The sequence below is a fragment of the Alosa pseudoharengus genome, unplaced genomic scaffold (assembly GCF_046254945.1).
Source record: "Alosa pseudoharengus isolate Yale_2024_CS ecotype anadromous, Long Island Sound unplaced genomic scaffold, YU_APseudo_1.1 YU_APseudo_1.1_scf_8, whole genome shotgun sequence".
NCBI lineage: Eukaryota > Metazoa > Chordata > Actinopteri > Clupeiformes > Clupeidae > Alosa > Alosa pseudoharengus.
The window spans coordinates 34,505,975-34,524,398 of record NW_027468870.1 but is presented as its reverse complement, the minus strand read 5'-3'; the positions used below and the strand labels follow the sequence as shown (position 1 = coordinate 34,524,398).

Sequence of the window (18,424 nt, the reverse complement as noted above, 5' to 3'; positions counted from 1 at the left end):
TATTATCACTTTCTTCTGCCACAGATGATATATTAGATTAAATGGTCATGTATTATGTGTGACATAACACACATTCATTTAACAACCCTATGTTTGGCTGTGTACAAGGTATATTTGGCCCCCTCTCTAAAATGTTTAATGGATGGTTCTACCAGACTGATCTTGACGACAACAGTCTTGGCAGATGAAACTGTATGCCTAAGAAACCTTCTTGAAACTGGACGCGTCTCTGGTGACAGTCTGGGGAAACGTTTACCATTCAGTCTTGCCGCTTTAGTGTCTCCAGTGCCATTACATAACGCAGGTACGTGTTGGCGTCCCGCATGTGGTCAGTGTCCATCAGTGTGTTGTACAAAATGTGCAAAGGATGCTTGGTCTGTGCAGAAAGACAGACGGCTGCATTAAGGAAAGCGGAACACATTTGAGCTGTCGCTGGAATGATGGAAACCCATTACAACAACGTAAGGTGAACTCGCCCGTTCTTCACTATAAATCTGCAGCACAGAGCCAACAGCTGGATTCCTTTCGTACCTGCTGAGTTGTCACTTACTGTAGGCTGCCCACATAGTGGACTCTACAAAGAATATATGAATGCTGACATACACCCCTTGGAGTCAACAGGAAAGCTCCAATTTCAACTATTATATTGTATTATGTTGTCTGTGTCTTGCAGTAGCTTGCTGATACTTCAACTGCATTCATATTCATAGAGATCCAAGTAGTTCAATGATTTTTTTGCCATTGTATTGACACTACAAACCATTTAAGGCCATTTAAGTTTGATTTTATTATTTGACCATTGCCTCTACTGGAATTAATCCATGAGAAGTAAAACAGTTATTCATACCATCTCGTATGGTGCAAGTGTGAGGACTATTGTAGAAGTCTGCTGTTGAGTAATGTGTGAGACTGCAAACCTGTTTTTAAGACCAGGACTCAAGTTGGTCAAACAATTTTAAAAGGTGCAGGTTAAATACTTTTTTCTTTACTTCGTTTTAGTTCTAATTGGATACAAGCAAGGGGATACAAAATCTTTTACAACAAAAATTCCTTGGCATTTTCTCCTTGTGAAAAGCCCTGATGGGACTGCTTTGTTTATGACAGGTCTAGGTCTCAGGGATTGTCAGCTCACCTATGCAAAATATATGGCCATATATTTTAATGTTTTGGACTTGATCAGTTGTTAATTACTTACATGTATACAATCATTGCTGGTTCAAATATTCAGAGAAGTTTAGAAGCTCCCTGGGCAACTGAGTATTGCCGTTTGGTGTAATACCCCACCTGGACTGTAGTTTCTGCAAGACAGGTGTCTAACTGATGGACATTGCATTCAAAGCAGATATTCCTTGCACTTTCTATTCATGAAAGACTCAAATGAGTGACATGTGACTTTTATATCATATTTTGTTTTAATTTCTCATCATGTATTGTCAATTTGACTTAGAGCTACTTTTTCTAGATAGATAGATAGATAGATAGATACTGTATTGATCCCCAAGAGGAAATTCAAGATTCTAAGTAGCTTTAGTTGACCAAACTAGATGTCTCCCTAGGGTAACTTTTCTGTAGGTCGACATCTTCCAGTTTAAAGTTATTAGTATCTGCAGAGCTATATGCTTTCAAAGTAGCCTCTGTAACACTGACTAATATTGCAGTAACACTGTAGCTCTCCCCTGTTTAAGGTATTAGTTCCTCCTGTGCAGCAGTCACATGATGGAAAACTGGGACCCGACACACAATTCATCACGACAAAAGTAATCTCCCCAACAAAGTCTTGGCACCGAGTCAGGTTTCTTATTTGAAGAGATGGTGGTCCTTTCCCGTTATGTAACACTGCCTTAGTGGGTTCTGCAGGTGTTTGAGGCACATGCAGTTTAGAGTAAGGGTGTGGTGTTTTACATTCCTCTGAGTTCTGTCCAATTAGTTGTGTTAACCACTGAGTTATAGTATGGTTGACCCAATTCAGAGATTTCCTCATATAAAGTTGCTGCAATGATGCATAGTTTCTACTTGAGGAAATAAGACTGGTGGATTTTTTACACGCAGGTCATTTTCAGTGAAAACGACATAAAGCCACTTAATTGAATCCATTAACGGGCCGATGGAGCGTGACCCACTTTGTAGCTCTGACCCAATTTCCCCCATCCCATCTCCTGACCTGCAGGACGTGCAACAAGGCTGATGTGAGGGTCATGACGTAAGAGGACACCAAATCACAAACAGGTGTTTGGACTTTGCAAAAAATATAGCCTTGATATCATAGCCTAGTACTCCCGCATTCTCAATCTCAATCCCCCCACATCATGCACCCCCTTGAAGTGATCATTTATTTGTGCAGCTGTGCGATTTACTCCATGTTTTCATCTTCGGCCTCTCAAAGCACTCCTGACACCGTCAGTCCAAATGAGTCTTCCTCCTGTGCATAAGAACTGGTTTCCCATGCTAAACTTACACCTGGCTTAAAGATGCAGATGCAGGAAGTTGCGTTTGTTCATGTTTATATTTTCAATTGTTAGCAGACGCTTTTGTCCAAAACAACGTACATTATATTTTAACCAAGGACCAAATGAAATGTTTTTGTTGCGGGGGACAGGCTGCCCCAACTTTGTTTGTTTCCAGCTTTCGGAGCCTGGGCTGCCTACAGAAACTGATTTTTTTTTTACAGTGTACTCACTGAATTGGGCAGCTAGCGGATCGTGAGGAGATGATTGCAGAATGTGACAAAAAATGATATGGGCTTGAAATCACGTGCAATCGCTAACTGCACCTTTAAGCCCTCACTGGCACCCGATTCTGTGCCACTGTGTCAGTTGCAAATGATTGGTATTCTGAGGCCAATGGTAAGATTATTCATGACTTTACTTTCAATCAAAACATTGTCTATACAAAACATGGTTCAGTATAACACACTGGCACGGTAACTCAAGATGAAAACCATTGGAAAGTTACAAAAAACAGTCACCACATTTTTAGATATTAAAATAAAAATGCACACAAACAAAATATAGTTTAGCACTTCAAAAATACTTTAGGTTACAAGCTACATCAGAGCACTACCAGCATTTGTAGTTGTGATATGAATCATAGCAATGGATGTTCATGACTATTAAAATGCACTACCGATTCAATATCCAAAGGCACAAGTTACAAATAAAAACAGGTTTTAGAAAATAAAACTATACAGGAACACTTTAAAGACATTGTCACAAAGCGAATAGTAAGGCTCAAATCCATCGACTATTGAAACTCACATTGATAATAGAAATATACAAAGTTCTATACTTGAAAGATGACAAATACAAAAAACAGACCAAAATGTGTCATGACATCTGAATACCATTTCCTCTTGCTTTTAAGCATTTTACAGAGATGCACTACTGTATACAAAAACGTAGTTGCACATATCTGACAAAACAGCCAAGAAAGTAAACCATGCTATATTGATTTTTTTTCTGTATTCTTTCCCGGTATTTTTAATATGTCTGTGTGGGAAAACATGCCAGTACCACAGTGAGGTCTGGGACAGTGATATTTGCAATATTTGAAACCTTATAGAGAGTGCGTCACCAGAAGCTAAAAATGACAGACGTAACTGCACCGACCACGCAATTCACATTACTACTAATAAAAATAGGGCGTTCATACTATCTCACAGGCAGAGTTCTCAGGCATAGAGCTTAGTGTACCATACAGGATGCGGTACGGTACAGTACAGTGAGGGATATTAAAACCGCTGACATCAGAGGAAGGGCTCCCCGATCCCCCTCGCACTGCAGGAAACCCTCTGCACCTGTAGCTTCTGTTCAAAGTGCAGACACAAAAGCGCAAAACGAAAACTAACCGAAGAAATGTCACATTTTAGTTCATTATGCCAGCCTCCTCCAACCACCAACTTTTAAGAAAGGAAGTGCCAACCAACTCGAATATTCACAACTTTCACTTTCATATTGCTCATTATTTCGAACAACCAACAATACATTCTTTTTTTTTACATGATGTTCCAAAACATGTACACTGTATAACAACTGTATTGCACAATAAGGGAGAAATTGTTTTTTTCTTGAAATATTGGAAAACATCACATTAAAAAATATCACATTATAACTAAGCAGCATTTAACAATGATTGCCCTGTGCAAATGGTAGACACAAAGATATGTATATTAAATATCTAAAGAAGTCAAGTAAATGCTAAAGGATTTTACATATATAAAAGCTTTCTCACATCACCAAAAACATTGCATCCTTGCATTCCTAATTGAGTAAACAGGACTTAATGGGAGCTAGGAATAGGCACAAATAAAAGAATGGCACAGATAGTCTTTAAGAAACTTGCAAATTGGAAATATGGTTATATACTTCACTTCTACTGTATCTTTCCACATGTAACATTCAAGACTGACCATGTCCACACACCTTAACAATCCCAGTGTGGAACTGCACCCAAGTGTGATTGGGATACACAGGGTTTTGTGCAGCAGGAGCTGCAGCACACCCAGGGCCAATAGAAACCCCTCTCAGTGCAGGTTAGCTGTGACTGCTGCCAAATTACGGCTCTTTTTTTAATTTCATTTTTATTCAGTCAAAAAAATTTTTTTGGGGGATTTTCAATTTTAAATGAGCGTACAGTTCAGCGTACAATAGTGATTCCACTATTCTAACTGCTTCAGTGTGTGCGTCAAGAGAAGCAGGTATCACAAAGTCAGTCATGCAATGCTTCTCAGCTGGACAGCAGGATGAGATTATAGTTTTTCCACTTCAAAAATAAGACACTAGTGACAGCTAACCAGGACCTAAAGGCCTGCACTTCCACTACCTCAGTTTCGCATGAAATCACATACAGCTCTGCAAAAATGCATTAATTTAATGGTTTCCACAAAGGCTTAAAACTGTGTCACAGCTCTTATCCAAATCCAATATGCCTCTACACGACAATTTTCTTTGTGAACACCACAAAGTCTGCATGATTGTTTGACTCAATCAACCACATGGAGATTGTCTATAGTTAAATTGTTCCAAAACGAAACCTATTGAGACGTTATTGGAAAGAGTCCTGTTATTAAGGAAAGGGGTTGAAGTGGGATGGGGACATGTCATAGGCCTGCTCAGTGGTACAGTCCCTTATTTTGGCCATGCTACATTATCTACCAAAGCAAAGCCCTCAAAGTAACAAAGGACATAAGCCAATCTGCATCCATCACATAATGGATTCCCAATACAGTTTTTTTCTGTACAGGACTGGGTAAGGCGCTTTAACACATCCAGACTGAAAAAGAAAGATCTGACAAACGCATTTCTTAAAAACTAAAAAACAATACAAATCACAAAATGTTCTCACAATAATCATTGTGTCTCAATCCCCACAAAAAGTAAAAACAATTTCACAAGACAGTCAGCAAAAAGTCAAATGTTGACAACAATTGCAAGGGGAAGGATATCTCAGGGTATGTTCACCATCTATTCTGTCACAGAGCAACAAAGACTAGAGCTTTTGATGCATGGGAATATGCTTAAGGTGGCCAGCTCCAAAGAGAATCACAATCCAGTGTGCACTTGGAATATGTACTGCAGGGAATCCTACGTAAAATGTGTTAATCAGTCATTTCCTATGCAACCACAATACCAATGACCATTACACCAAGCCACGTTAATCACTGCAAAAAAAAGTAATTATAAAACAAACAAACAAAAATGGTGTATGACTGCCAAGCCCCAACACGATCACTATCCAGGATGCACTCTTGTACTGTGACTCAAAGGGGGCTCTTATGTATTCTACATAGGTGGATATGGGAGCATCACATCTTATTCAATGGTAATGGACACAAGTGCTGTTTTCTTTGTGCGTTCCTCCCGCTCTCCATCCCCCTCCTCCTCTTCCTCCAGGACCTCCGGAGAGTGGATGGCCACGCTGGTCTTTGGCTCGCCCGACAGCACCACCACCTCCCCCCCTGCTGCCGCCCCACGCCCCTGACCCCCGTGGGACGCCGGGGCCTCGGGCGGGGCCATGGAGGGATGGAGGTCGCAGTTCTGGGTGGAGGACACCTGAGATATGACGGGCATCTGGACAGAGGAAGAGGAAGAGCTGCCGCCGCCGCCTTCGAACGCCTGGTCCGTCATCTCAAAGTGGCCCAGCGACTCCTCCTGCATCTGACTCAGGTACTCGGGGAGGAGGAACTCACTGGGGCAGCGTGAGGAAGAATGAGAGAAGGAGCGAGGGAAGGAGGGAGGGAGGGAGGGAGGGAGGGAAAGAGAGAGAGAGCACACCACACACAATCATCTCACCACGCCACATACCTGTCAGGAAAAACACTCCCTGCACCTCCCTTCACTCTCTACTCAACCCTGAAAGAGGAGAAAACGCCTATAAAAGCAAGCTTGGCCAATGCTAATGGTATGGAAAAAAACCCACTCGTGTAGAATTGAAAACACACACACATATATATACACACACACATCTGCTGAGGTTTCCCCCTCCAGGTATGTTTTATGTGTTTGCTTATTAAAAGGATGGGGCTATAGGAACATCACGGTCGCGTGGCTGCGCTGCTGCATGATGGCTAGAGCCAGACGGCAGAGCCCACCTGGCTCGGGCGCCAGCAGGGGACCGACAGCGGCGGCTGTTCCTCGTTATCTGAGCGGAGACACACACACACGGGTATCAGGACGCAGAAAGTGGCGCCCCTGACTGCCTGCCAGCGCACGTACGCAAGTCGTGCGGCGCGGGTTTCGTGTGTGTTTTTTTTTTTAAATGGAGCCAGGGCCAACACATTGCCTCATTCCCCCTGCATTTGTGAGCATCGGCCCCACCGGTGTTTGTTTTTGCTGGACTCAGACGGGTCGTGGAGGCCAGACGAGAGGGGAGCTCTGTAGCGTGGCTGAAGAGTGAGGCTCCACGAGCTACGCATGCCTACGGCTACGCTAACGACACTATTTCAAGGTGTCTGCGGTTGCTCAACAGAGGGTGGTTCAATGTCGACAAGAAATGCTACAGTGATGACCTTACAGCTGAATCAATGTAAAATCAGACTAGCCAGTCTGAGGTAATGTTTGGTATCTATTTTTGATATTCTACCCACTAAATGAGGTATAAGCCAAAAAAGTGAAACCAATGTTATTAAAAAAAAAAACAATGTGATACCCAAGATATACAATGGACAAATCAGATTGGATCACAGCTTGCTTAGTTCAACAAGAATAAATAAGTAACTTGGATATGGTTTGCATAGTATAAACAGAAGCATAATTTTTCCTGGTATTTAAAAAAGCCATTGCTAAAAAAAGACATTTCTTAGAAGAAAGCCCAGACAGCATTACTTAGCCAATTAATGTGCAGCTGTAACATATGCAGATAAAAGTGCGCCTTTGGCAAGTAAAACAAATCCAGATAAGAGCCATCCAGATGTTGCGCCACCATGAACGACTGTCTTTTGTAATTTTATTGCATTTGGGAACAACATGTTTCCTTTTTAGAATGTTTACAACTACGTTTCTGGCACAAGCGTTGTAGCAACAACTGTGACTTTTTTTTTTTAAACTTCAAGACCTTATTTAAGTACATCATTTTTAACATGCATTGCTGTTCTAAATGGGGAGGAGGGGGTGGTGGTGGTGTGTGTGACGTGTGTTCCCTCAGTGTTAATGCATCTTTTCATAAAGGTGCTTTCTTTTTATTGTGCCCCTGCTTGCCAAAAGCCTCACCTGGTCTGGAAGTAGTTTGCTAGCTCTGACGCCTCATGGTTGAGACTCCTCAGGTGTACGATTAAATTGCCGGAGTTGGTAAACATGGCGCCGCATGTTTTGCACTCGTAAATCCGAGGCTTGCGGATGATGTGGCGGGAGACCCTCATGTGGTGCTTATATTCACCGAAGGAAGTGAAAGTGGCGCTACAGATCTGGCACCGGAAACAGCGTTTACCTTCGTGCTTCAGCCGATGCATCTTTAGGGAGTAGGCCCGCGTGAACTTTTTCCCGCAGCGGTCACACTGGAAGGGTTTAATGCCTGTCGAAGAAAATGGAAGTGGAGAGAGAGAGAGAGAGAGGCAGAAAGACAGAGGCAGAGAGAGAGAGAGAGAAGCAGAGTCCAGTGTCATGTGGGAGTCAGAATGTCGTCATAGACAAAACTCTGAAGAGAAGGGGGGGGGGGGGGGGGGGGATTCCAGGCAAGCAGGCAAACTCAAAATGACATACTTGAGTGCATAGATAGCTAGATACTTTATCCATCCGGAAGGAAATGTAGAGTATATGGAGGATGGTCATTGCTACTACAACAGACTATTTCAGTAATTCTGACAGACATACTGTCTGATGCAGACTGACAACACCCAATGACCTAGAGACAGACACTGGGGCAACAAAGAGAGAGCTGATGCAGAATGCAGGGAATGGAATACAGACAGTAGTTGGAGCATATCAGCAGAAAAGTCCTCACCAGAGTGGATGAGCATGTGCTGTTTGAGGTTCTGGATGCGGGTGAATCGGACCCCGCATGTGGGGCACTGGAAGGGCCGCGCTGGTCCCTTGATGCCGGGCCGGTTAGACGGGCTGATGTAGAGATGGTACGGGTACTGGACGTTCTCCAGCCTGGGGACACAAAGAACAACCAACGCTGTGTCATGTTACGGGAAATGACATCAAACAGATGTGCTTCTCCGAAAAGGACGGCAAAACAACTAGCAGGCGAGAGGCCTCACATCCCTCAGCACACTTTTTATAGTTTCTTCAAGAACAAACTGGAGCTTGTTTACCTAAATTGGTATTCTACTGTGTTAGCCTGGTTTGATTTCACACAGCATAATCTCTTCATTTTTACTGTGTCCTATCTTAATCCAGCAAAGATCAGCAAGGTTTCAATCATGCATTCAAAAACGGTCAGAAGAGAAGCAACTGCTACACTGGCTTAGATGACCGCGGCTTTTCTTCCACCCCTTTTGTTTTGCATCATGACAATTCATTTTTTTGCCATTATTCCAACACGAAACCCGAGATCCAAGAAGTTTCCAGCATACGGGCCAAAAAGCTTCTGGCCTGTTGGCAGTCGGGTCTGCCCTCTAAAAAAGCCACGACAATATCACATTAGCTTCCACTCTTTATGGACATTGTATAAGTGAGGAAAGGATGGAAACAGGAACAATGAAAAAAAAATATGCCTCTCCTTGGAGGGGTCCTTTTCGTGAAACTATAAAAGCGAGACGTTGTAAAAGGACACTCTGTAAAAAAAAAAAAAAAAAAAAAAGTTAAGTAAAATGTCTTGCCTCTCGTCCTCCTCCATGTGACCCGTGGTGTTGGGCGTCCCCTGAATGGACTGCAGGCCCTCTGTGACTCCCTCGTCTATGGAGCCTGCAGAGAGAGAGAGAGAGAGAGAGAAAAGCCGCCCTGAGCATCTGCAAGTCGCAGCGGAGGAAAGGGTGCACATTGACTAACCCTGTTCCAGTAAGTTTAAAATACATCGGCCAAGTTTACATTCCACAGGCGTACAAACACTGAATTCATATGGTTGTCTGCTGGACAACTAACGTGCTTGGCCATCTTTTGGAGATATTCTGCTTCATATGTACTATATCTGAGGTTCTCCTTCTAATATGAAATTGAAACATGTGACAGTGTAGGCTAGCATTTGGCTGGAGTCTAATCCTGGTGCTGGACTTGATGACATAAAGTAACTAATATTTCACACCATTTGTTTTCAGCAACGATGTCGTCGTGTGGGACACTGGACTGACCTCCACTGACATTACGACACTTTTTATAACTCAAATGAGGTATGCTAAATACACCACTATTCAGATCATTTAAATGGAAAATAGTTTCAGATCCCCAATTAAACAGCTCTTTCCACTCTGGCGGCTACACTTTCAATGGAGCATTAACAACAAAACATTTGTCATTGACTAATAGTAATTTTTACCAGAAATATTTCCTTTCAAAGAATACATTACTAAAAAGAGGAGACAGGGCGGAAGGATCAAAGGAATGGGGAAATTAACGTGTCTCATTTTCCTAGTTGTCCAACACACAACTTATGCTTATGATGAGTTGAGACAACTGGAAATATTTTGTCCTGGGCGCCGGGGCAACCAATGTCTCCACTCCTGCATGTGCACCGAAAATGTAAATCCAATTTAATTTCCTTAATACTATAAGTAAGGTGGAATGCCTGCTTCATACACTCATAACGTTTATATGGGCACACGCGCTTGGACATGACAGTTTTTGTTGTCTTGGCTCTGTAGTTCTCCAGCACATGATTTTGAAATCAAAATGAAAGACTATGAGGTCATTGTTCCAGACTTGACCTTCCAATTTTGATGCTGGAGCACGTCTACCGTTATGGAGAATGACCAGTATATGAACTGTGGCTGTGGGTTTTATTTCACTAGAGGTGCCACTATCTACATACTGACAGACTGTAAAGTAGGTGAGCTTCAGATATGATGATGTTCAAATAATGAGGGCTGTTGAAAGTATGTGTGTGTGTGTGTGTGTGAAAATATTTGAATCCTTATGTGATTGCTGGATTCAAATAGTGCTGAGCGGTATACCGGTTCACACCGTATACCGGTGTGTATTTTCGTTATGATATGAATTTTTAATATACCGCCATACCGGTGTATTTGATTACACAACGTTTGGAACGCTGCGCCGCGCGACAGTGTTTCAGACGGGACTTATTTCACAAGCACGCATGATGCCACTGCGAGGCATAGTGAGGGTAAACACAAAACACCTGAAGTTTTTCCCCTGAAGTATGACCCTTAAAGCTTAATTTCTCCTTAGATAAGAGGTTTATGTAAGGGATAACGGCCGCCGAGGTGTCCTGTTATACGGAATTAATGGACGAGGGCGAGGGGCAAAAACTCCCCGACGCGCAGCGGAGTCCATTAATTCCGCCCAAGTCCATTAATTCCGTATAACTGGACACACCTCGAAGGCCGTTATGCCGCTTATCACCCGGTTGCCACTGTAAACACTGGAAACAAGCGGTTCTGTTTAAAAAGAAGCTCACTAGTTCAGCTTGTTGTACAACTTTAGCATGGACAGTTAGCTTGTTTACAGTTGATTCCATTGTTGGGAAGCCTGCAACCAAAATATTCTAGAGCGCTGCAACCGTAGTCCTACTATGGTTGTTATAGTTACCATTCATAAGCATTGATATGGAACGGTGTCCTGTTATTCAGAATTAAAGGCCACCCGCCAGCCAATCAGAAAAGAGTATTTCTTCTCTCCGGGTGATAATTAAGGGTGTTGCACAGAATACCTTAAATTGTTTCTTTAGTTAAGGAAAAACGTTAAGGGATACTGCATTGAAAGGGATTTACCGTCACGAAAATTCTATTGAGATTAACAGCTGTAGTTAGCTGGCTAGTAGGTGATGTCGTTAGTTAGCAACCCACCGAACACAGTGAAGTTTAATGAGCTTATCATTCATCTCACTTTGAGAATATTCGCTGAAATTATCCAGGTAGCAAGTAAAGCATGTTATAGACATGCACTGAGCAATACTAGCTGGCTAGTTAGAAATGATCCTGACTGTCATCAGTGCACCAAAACGAACTTTTTTGTTAATGTTTTGCCTAGCGAACCGAACCGAAGCTCATGCCAGGCTAACAAGACATCCACATCCACATGAAGTTAACGTTAGCCTACCACTAACGTCATGTAAACCACATAATAACAATAAGGCATGTTTCTGATAGGCCTGTTTGACAGAGTAAGCATATTAGCAGAGAGGTTTCATTTTAAATTGTATAATTTTCAAAAAAGTATGCACTACTTTTTGTATTGGTTTTATAGGCTACAAGATGTTTGTGAAATTTGCACAGTAAAAGTTCTGTATTTTGACTGCAATTGTCTTTGCATTCTGATTAGATTCTTCATTAGAATCATGAGTGGCTCTTTGTAAACAGCATCATTTTCTGGGGCCATGCAAAACTGCATTACCACTAGTGTGGAGTTATTCTACATCATGACAGTAAAATAGACCATCCTTAGTCAATGTACTGCAGCAATTCCTCTCTCAACCTGTAGAAAATGCTGTGAACATCTGATTATGCATGGGAAAAAAAATACCGTCATATACCGTGAAACCGTAAGAATTTAGAAAAATACCGTGATATACATTTTTGGTCATACCGCCCAGCACTTAGGGTTGCAAAGGGGCGGAAAATTTCCGGTAAATTTCCAGAAACTTACCATGGGAAGTTAAGTTGGGGAATTTTGTAAATATTCCAAATTGGAAACTTTCATGGAATTAAAGGAAATTATGGGAATTAATGGGAATTTACGGGAATTAACTGGGAATTTTGGGTAATTCATACAAACTGTATCGTATACAAACATTAACATTTTGTTTCGTAATAAGCAATATGATTTGTATGTTGGTATTTTCGCTTAGCTTAGCATACAAAGCTAGCTAGCATGCTAGCGGGAATCCCATTCTCTGCCTATGGTTTACTAGCGTGCTAAATTAGCAACACTGAACTGCCCAAGATACACCACACCACTCAACAACAAAATCCGATTGGTTGGAACATTTTTTCCATATAGGTTTAGACATAGGTTTCCTTTATGTCTAGCAGCCTATGCCGATTGCTGGGTGCATGTGATTGACATATGTGCAGGGTAGAAATTTGATTGAAATTGTATTAAATCAGGTTGTTTTAATTAATATTAGACTGCAAGATGGGGTTTTGTCCACTATATTTAAGTTCCCTGTTATAGACTAACTTGCCATATTAAAAATTCCCAGTTTATTCCCATTCATTCCCGTTTATTCCTGTTAATTCCCATATATTCCCGTTAATTCCCATAGAAAGTTTCCAACTTTGAAAATTCCCGGAATTTTGCAACCCTACCAGCACTAGATTCAAATAAAGAATTGTGTGTGTGTGTACCTATTGATGATGACTGCGGGCTGATAAGGAGGTCCTCCTGGTTGTGCTCACTGCCCGGGACGGTTTGATGGTCGCTGAGGGAGCTGTGGGAGGCGCTGACCGGGTGGTGTGAGGCCTCCTCATGCACTTCCTCGTCGCTCAGACGCTCCACCTTCACCCGCACGCCCTCCTCCTCTTCCTCCTCCCCGCCGCCGGTGCTGTCCGTGCCCGCCATGCCCATGCTGCGCGCCCCCTCGCAGGCCAGGTACTCCACCAGCGCTCGGGAGTTTGGGTCGGGCCCGGCACCGGACGACGACTCTAGGAGCCCCTCGGCCAGCTTGGCTTTCTCCGCGGCGAAGCGCCGGTCGATGCCGAACGGGTACGTCCAGGTGAACGCCAGCGTCGGGTCGACGGCCGGGGCCGAGCTCTCGGGGAAGGAGGACGACGAGGGCGACGGGTTGGGGACTTGCGGCGAGGAGGACGACGCCGGCTGGGGGCTGGCGAAGCCCTTGCGCTTGCGACGCGACTCGCGGCACACCGGAATGTTCCGCTCCACCATGCTGCACTCGGAGGACACGGGCGAGGGCGACAGCGTGTCCAGCGGCGCCAGCAGGCACCCCCCAGCCTGGCCCTCGGGGGCCTCCTGGGGCCCGGGTCGGTCCTGGCCGGGCCCCGAAGCCCCGCCGCTGGCTCCCGCGGCCGAGGGGTTCCACAGGATGCTGGACTTCATGAACTCCGAGCAGGTGTTGGCCACGGCGAACATCTGCATGTAGCTGGCGGCCGCGAGCACGTCGATGATGTTCTCAGTGCTGATGGACAGCGTGGAGGTGTAGGCATACTCCAGGAGGGGCGCGAAGCCCGCCACCGTCACGTGGTGCAGGTCGAGGACGGGCCTCTCCTCCTCCCCCTGACGGTCATCGTCGCCGGCCTTCCCAGTCAGCTTGGCCCGCAGGAAGTCGCTGCAGCAGGCCAGGACCACTTTGTGAGCCAGGAAGAGCTGGCCCTGGACGCGGATGGTGACATCGCAGAAATGACCCTCGCTTCGCAGGACGTTCAACTTGTCCAGTAACTCCTGACTGTGATTGGGGGAATTGTGGGTAAAGGTCTTAATACCCATATTTCAGACTGGAGAAAATGGGCAGTGATCCTACAAAAACATAAATACACCTTATCAGTGACAAGCTGGAGCCTGTGCATCATTACAGAAAGGATACGAGTTCACAGTATAATCATTACCTAATTGTGCAAGTGTCCACAAGACATACATCTTGTGGCCATTTGTAAAAAAAACTGCCTTTATAGCTTTCTGGCTTCATGTCATTTAAAGTTCACTTTGTGGTTTCTGTTCTAAAATATTAGGCTTCAAAAAAACACTGGACTTCCAAATTTCTCCTAAATTCTCTGTCATGTTTGCCGGATTCTGCCCTTAATGATGAGGATATGTCAGTCAATACTCTTACAAGCATGCCAACAATTAAAAAAAAAAAAAAGTTTGATGAACATGTTTATGTCATCTGCTGGTCTCACAAAAAGATACAGCTGGCCAGTGTTGCTGACAGAGGAGAAGGGAGTGGGGAGAAGAGTTACTGTGAAAAACTGACTCGGATCGCTCAGTAATCTGAAAGAAATGAGACATTGGTAAATGTGCTATGACAATAGTATGGTGGACAAAAATCTATGGCAGACTTTACCTATTAATGTTTAGGTTATATTATATATTATATGGTTGTACAAAAGCAGCTCTATAATGGTTAAATTGAAGCGAAAACCAGTGTAAATATGTCCTTGGGAACACTGAGTTCATAGTATTACTCATCAAATCTGATCGTCTATATGGACGGTTACTGTAACTGAACCCTCGGCTGGAATTCATATGATAGTTTTGCTGAAGTATGACTAAGTCCTGAAACACTCGCAGCATTCGGCTCTGTAATTCTCTCGAGTCCAAACAAAGTCTCTCACACAACATCTGCTGGGAATTTACATAGCATTGCCTGGATTCACATGACAGACTGCGAGAAATCAGCAGCACACTTGTCTAAATTCAGGCATAGTGGTGTGCTTAGGGGTCTGTCAGAATCTCTCTCTCTCTGTTTTTTTTTTACAAAAAGGATAACACTACCTGACCCATGCACTTTAAAGTTTACCACTATGAGACCTTGTACATTTCAGAAACAAACTCATTCCAATCCAGAGTGATTCGCCAAATACTTTGGAAAATAATATTTCTGAGATGTGCAGAAGTCTATAGTCCATTCCTTAATGGCAAAAGCTTTATAGGTCTTCGGAGACAGATGGAGGAGAGTTCAGTTGAGCAGTTAGGGTCTTTGTCTCTCTAATGGCAGGCTACTTCTTGGTATTAAATCCATGTTGTAAAAGAATGAAGCAGATATGCTCCCTTCCCTATTCAGCTGGAGTCGGACTAGTAGGTGTCACACTAAGCCTTTTGGAAGTATTGCTATATCATTCAAATAATTCAAAACCAACAATCAATGGAATGACTAAATGAAAAAAAAATCACACATTTTTATTTGTAAAATTCAAGTAAAAAAATCTGAAAGTGTTACCTTGACTGGAAACTAACCATGTGTCATAACAAGTGCTAGCATAACCTTTAATTAGATGGTGATTATTGTTTCACTTTCATAACACTGCAATTCAGTTGCAACTTGCAATAACGATGGCGTACACAAGCTCTCATGTACCTATTTTGGGTTCTCTCGTATACCTGTTTTAGGCTCTGACATTTATATTAACAGGGCTCCTACGGGTCATGGAATTTCTGGAATATCATGGAATTTTGGAAAGTCTATTCCAGACATGGAAAGTCAGGGAATTAAGTTTGGGGCAAAGCCATAGAATATCAGGGAATTTAGTTGTAGCAGTTTAAAATGTACTTGCCAAAATACATTAATACAGTTTCCACACGGAATTGGTGTATATCTGGTTATTCGCTTTACTGCTTGCTTGAGTAGCCCAACTTTGTTTATTCAATGCCCATTTATTCATCTCCCACTCAAGATTCTACAAGATTCTTGAACGCTACGCGACTGCTCTGAAATCATTGGTTGGTATATTGTACTATTCATTGTTTAGTAGGTCATGAAAATTCAAGTTTTTTTGTCAGGGAAAGTCAGGGAAAAGTCATGGAATTTTACATTTGACTTAGAGTGGGAACCCAGTATTACTAATCTTGGCCAGCATGACCACATAGGGGAGTAGAGCAACTACCTAAGAGGAGCACTTTATACAGTCTGCGATTTGACTTCAGTACAGTGAATAGTTGCTGATATGCGAGTTCAGCAGCCAATCAAGTTATACCCCTCCCTTCCTTGACCCTGAAACACTGTGGAGATTGGCGGAGACTATGGTTCAGTCTGAGCCACAATGTTTGTATCTCCCTTACAGATCCAGAAATATGCTTGAACAACTTAATGTTCAAACACTTAACAGGCAACGAGAGGACTGAGAGGAAAAAATTCCCTGAATTTGTCAAAAAATTGTGTGGTATTTAACCTTTAAGCAAGTGTAGACGATTTATCATTTGAAATATTGCTCTCATGTCATAGCATTCCACTCTAGACTGACTCCTTAATGGTGATGTACACTAAGTAATTATCTTTGTATAATTGACTGTATATAAAGTCAGACATATTGGTGACACATTAAAACTATTAAGATTGCTATAGAAGAGCAGAGCATGTTATTCAGTTCTGAAAAATGACATGGTGATCTTTATTTCTATGCTTAACAATGATATTTATTTTTACACAATATTTATTTTGTATGGATATCCTTTTCCAGTGGTCACTGGGGACATGGGGCTCAGCAATATGGCTTCCACAGATTTTGACTTCACCATCTGAGTATCACTGCTATTACTGCATTTCATTTGAGAATAACAAGCATACATTTATGTCATCATGTACATTAATGTTCTTGCACTGCATTACTGTACTGTACCTGGCATAAATGGTATTTAAAAATAAAAGCTGATCTAAAAGCAAAAATAGAATTCAGACTAATCTCAGGCATGCAACCTACTCACTATATATTATTTATTGTGACCAACTGCATTTACAGCATATAGACCCTATGAGTATGAAGGCCATTTATGCAAGAAGGAACACACGCAAGAGGCTTCACTGAAAGTGCACCCAATGCAGGCTATGCAGAGATAGGCTACAATCAGGGTCGGTGTCTTGGCATAACATTAATAGGCCTACAGACCTATAATGCAAGTTAAGGCAACATTTTATTACTGAACGTCTACCTTCAACATCGTGGAGGTTGTAGTCTACTAATACAAGTCAGTAAAATTACGGACTGACAAAGGAATCGCCTTGTAAAAGGTTTTTTTTGCAAACCCTTCAACCCAATGATTCTAGGGATAAGGCAGTGTGATCGAGCCGTATTTTGACAGCTGGAATGATACTTCGTTGATGGTAATGGTATCAACATCACAGATGAATTAAAGAAATAGTATCTACTGAAGATACGACATATTCCATCAGATTTCCTAGATTGTTTTCAATGGAAGATTGCAAAGGGGGCGTGACTCTCCACATGAGTACGCTATGGGCTATGTTTTGTTTGCAGGTTTACGAACGTTGGCTATGCTAGCTAACGTCTGACATTTGAGTTGGTTGAAGTTGACAATACAAACCCAACACTGACCAAAGCGATGACGCAATTGTATTGCCCTTCATCAATAAAATGAAAGTGTGTGACCGAACAAGCTAGCTAGCTGTCCACAAAACTGGAAACATTTCATGTTGTCCGTGGTCTCCTCTCAAATGCAAACACGAGTTCCAAACAGTAGTTAAATCAGACCAGCTAGCGAGAGGCTATCTTAATCAGCTAACTTTACCAAACGCATTCGGACTGACCAAGATCATTTCTGTAAAACATCTTAAGATATAATGACTACACAACAGCACTGACAGTCGACAATAACATTCGATCTATTTAATCGGATCCATTAGCAGCAGCGCTCAGTATCGTCAACGCCAACTTAGCTGGTTATCATACCTAATTTGCTAGCCAGTGGTCTGGCTAGCTACCCGCTAGTTAGCTCATTACCAATGATACACGCAAGTATTTTTGTTACAAGTCAAGACAACAACCAATATGCTCACAGTAGAAACAGGGAAATGCGAGCTTACCGAACAAAGCAGAACGAAGGAAAAAATATCTGGAGTTGAGGCGAATAACAATCCAGTTCTTAGCGGGCATATGTGCTAACAGCTCCGATAAAAAAAACTAATGGATAGCTGAGGAGCTAACGCTAGCTAGCTTGCAAGTCTCACCGTGTGCTTCTAATAACATTCTGCTTAATTCATCCAAGCATATCATACACACGTTCGCTTTTAGTGGTCTAGAGAGACCATGCCATGTAAAAGACTATAAAAAAAGTAAAACACATTTCTTTATCTGTTGATATTGCAGCTTTTTCATCCCATCAGCGGGAAGCCAGTGGGCTGCAAATTCAGCGGTTTGTTTTTCTATCCCAGAATGCCACGCGCTCAATACTGACAACAATCTTTCCTT

The 18,424-nt window shown here is 42.6% G+C and overlaps 1 protein-coding gene across 2 annotated transcripts; it reads right to left on the bottom strand.

Annotated features, from left to right (window-relative positions):
* Positions 1–2,844: 2,844 nt before the first annotated feature.
* Positions 2,845–18,370, bottom strand: zbtb44 (zinc finger and BTB domain containing 44). 2 transcript variants are annotated; one of them, XM_076273459.1, is made up of 6 exons: positions 18,040–18,370; positions 12,896–14,021; positions 9,257–9,341; positions 8,434–8,585; positions 7,704–8,004; positions 2,845–6,183 (listed from the first exon to the last, which is right to left on the bottom strand). In XM_076273459.1, exons 2-6 carry the CDS (start codon positions 13,989–13,991, stop codon positions 5,808–5,810), a joined length of 2,010 nt encoding a protein of 669 aa, XP_076129574.1. In that variant the 5' UTR covers positions 13,992–14,021; positions 18,040–18,370; the 3' UTR covers positions 2,845–5,807. The 2 variants fall into 2 exon arrangements, with proteins under 2 accessions (XP_076129574.1, XP_076129575.1); XM_076273460.1 differs by having other exon boundaries at positions 6,067–6,183; positions 7,921–8,004.
* Positions 18,371–18,424: the final 54 nt, after the last annotated feature.

Bases quoted from the DNA above. Each gene is read 5' to 3' on its own strand.
- zbtb44 (XM_076273459.1), bottom strand. From the start codon at position 13,991: ATGGGTATTAAGACCTTTACCCACAATTCCCCCAATCACAGTCAGGAG. The intron at 9,342-12,895 runs GTACACACACAC...CTCTCTCTGCAG, and splicing joins CCCGCAGTCATCATCAATAG to GCTCCATAGACGAGGGAGTC. The intron at 8,586-9,256 runs GCAAGACATTTT...TTGTGTCCCCAG, and splicing joins CACATGGAGGAGGACGAGAG to GCTGGAGAACGTCCAGTACC.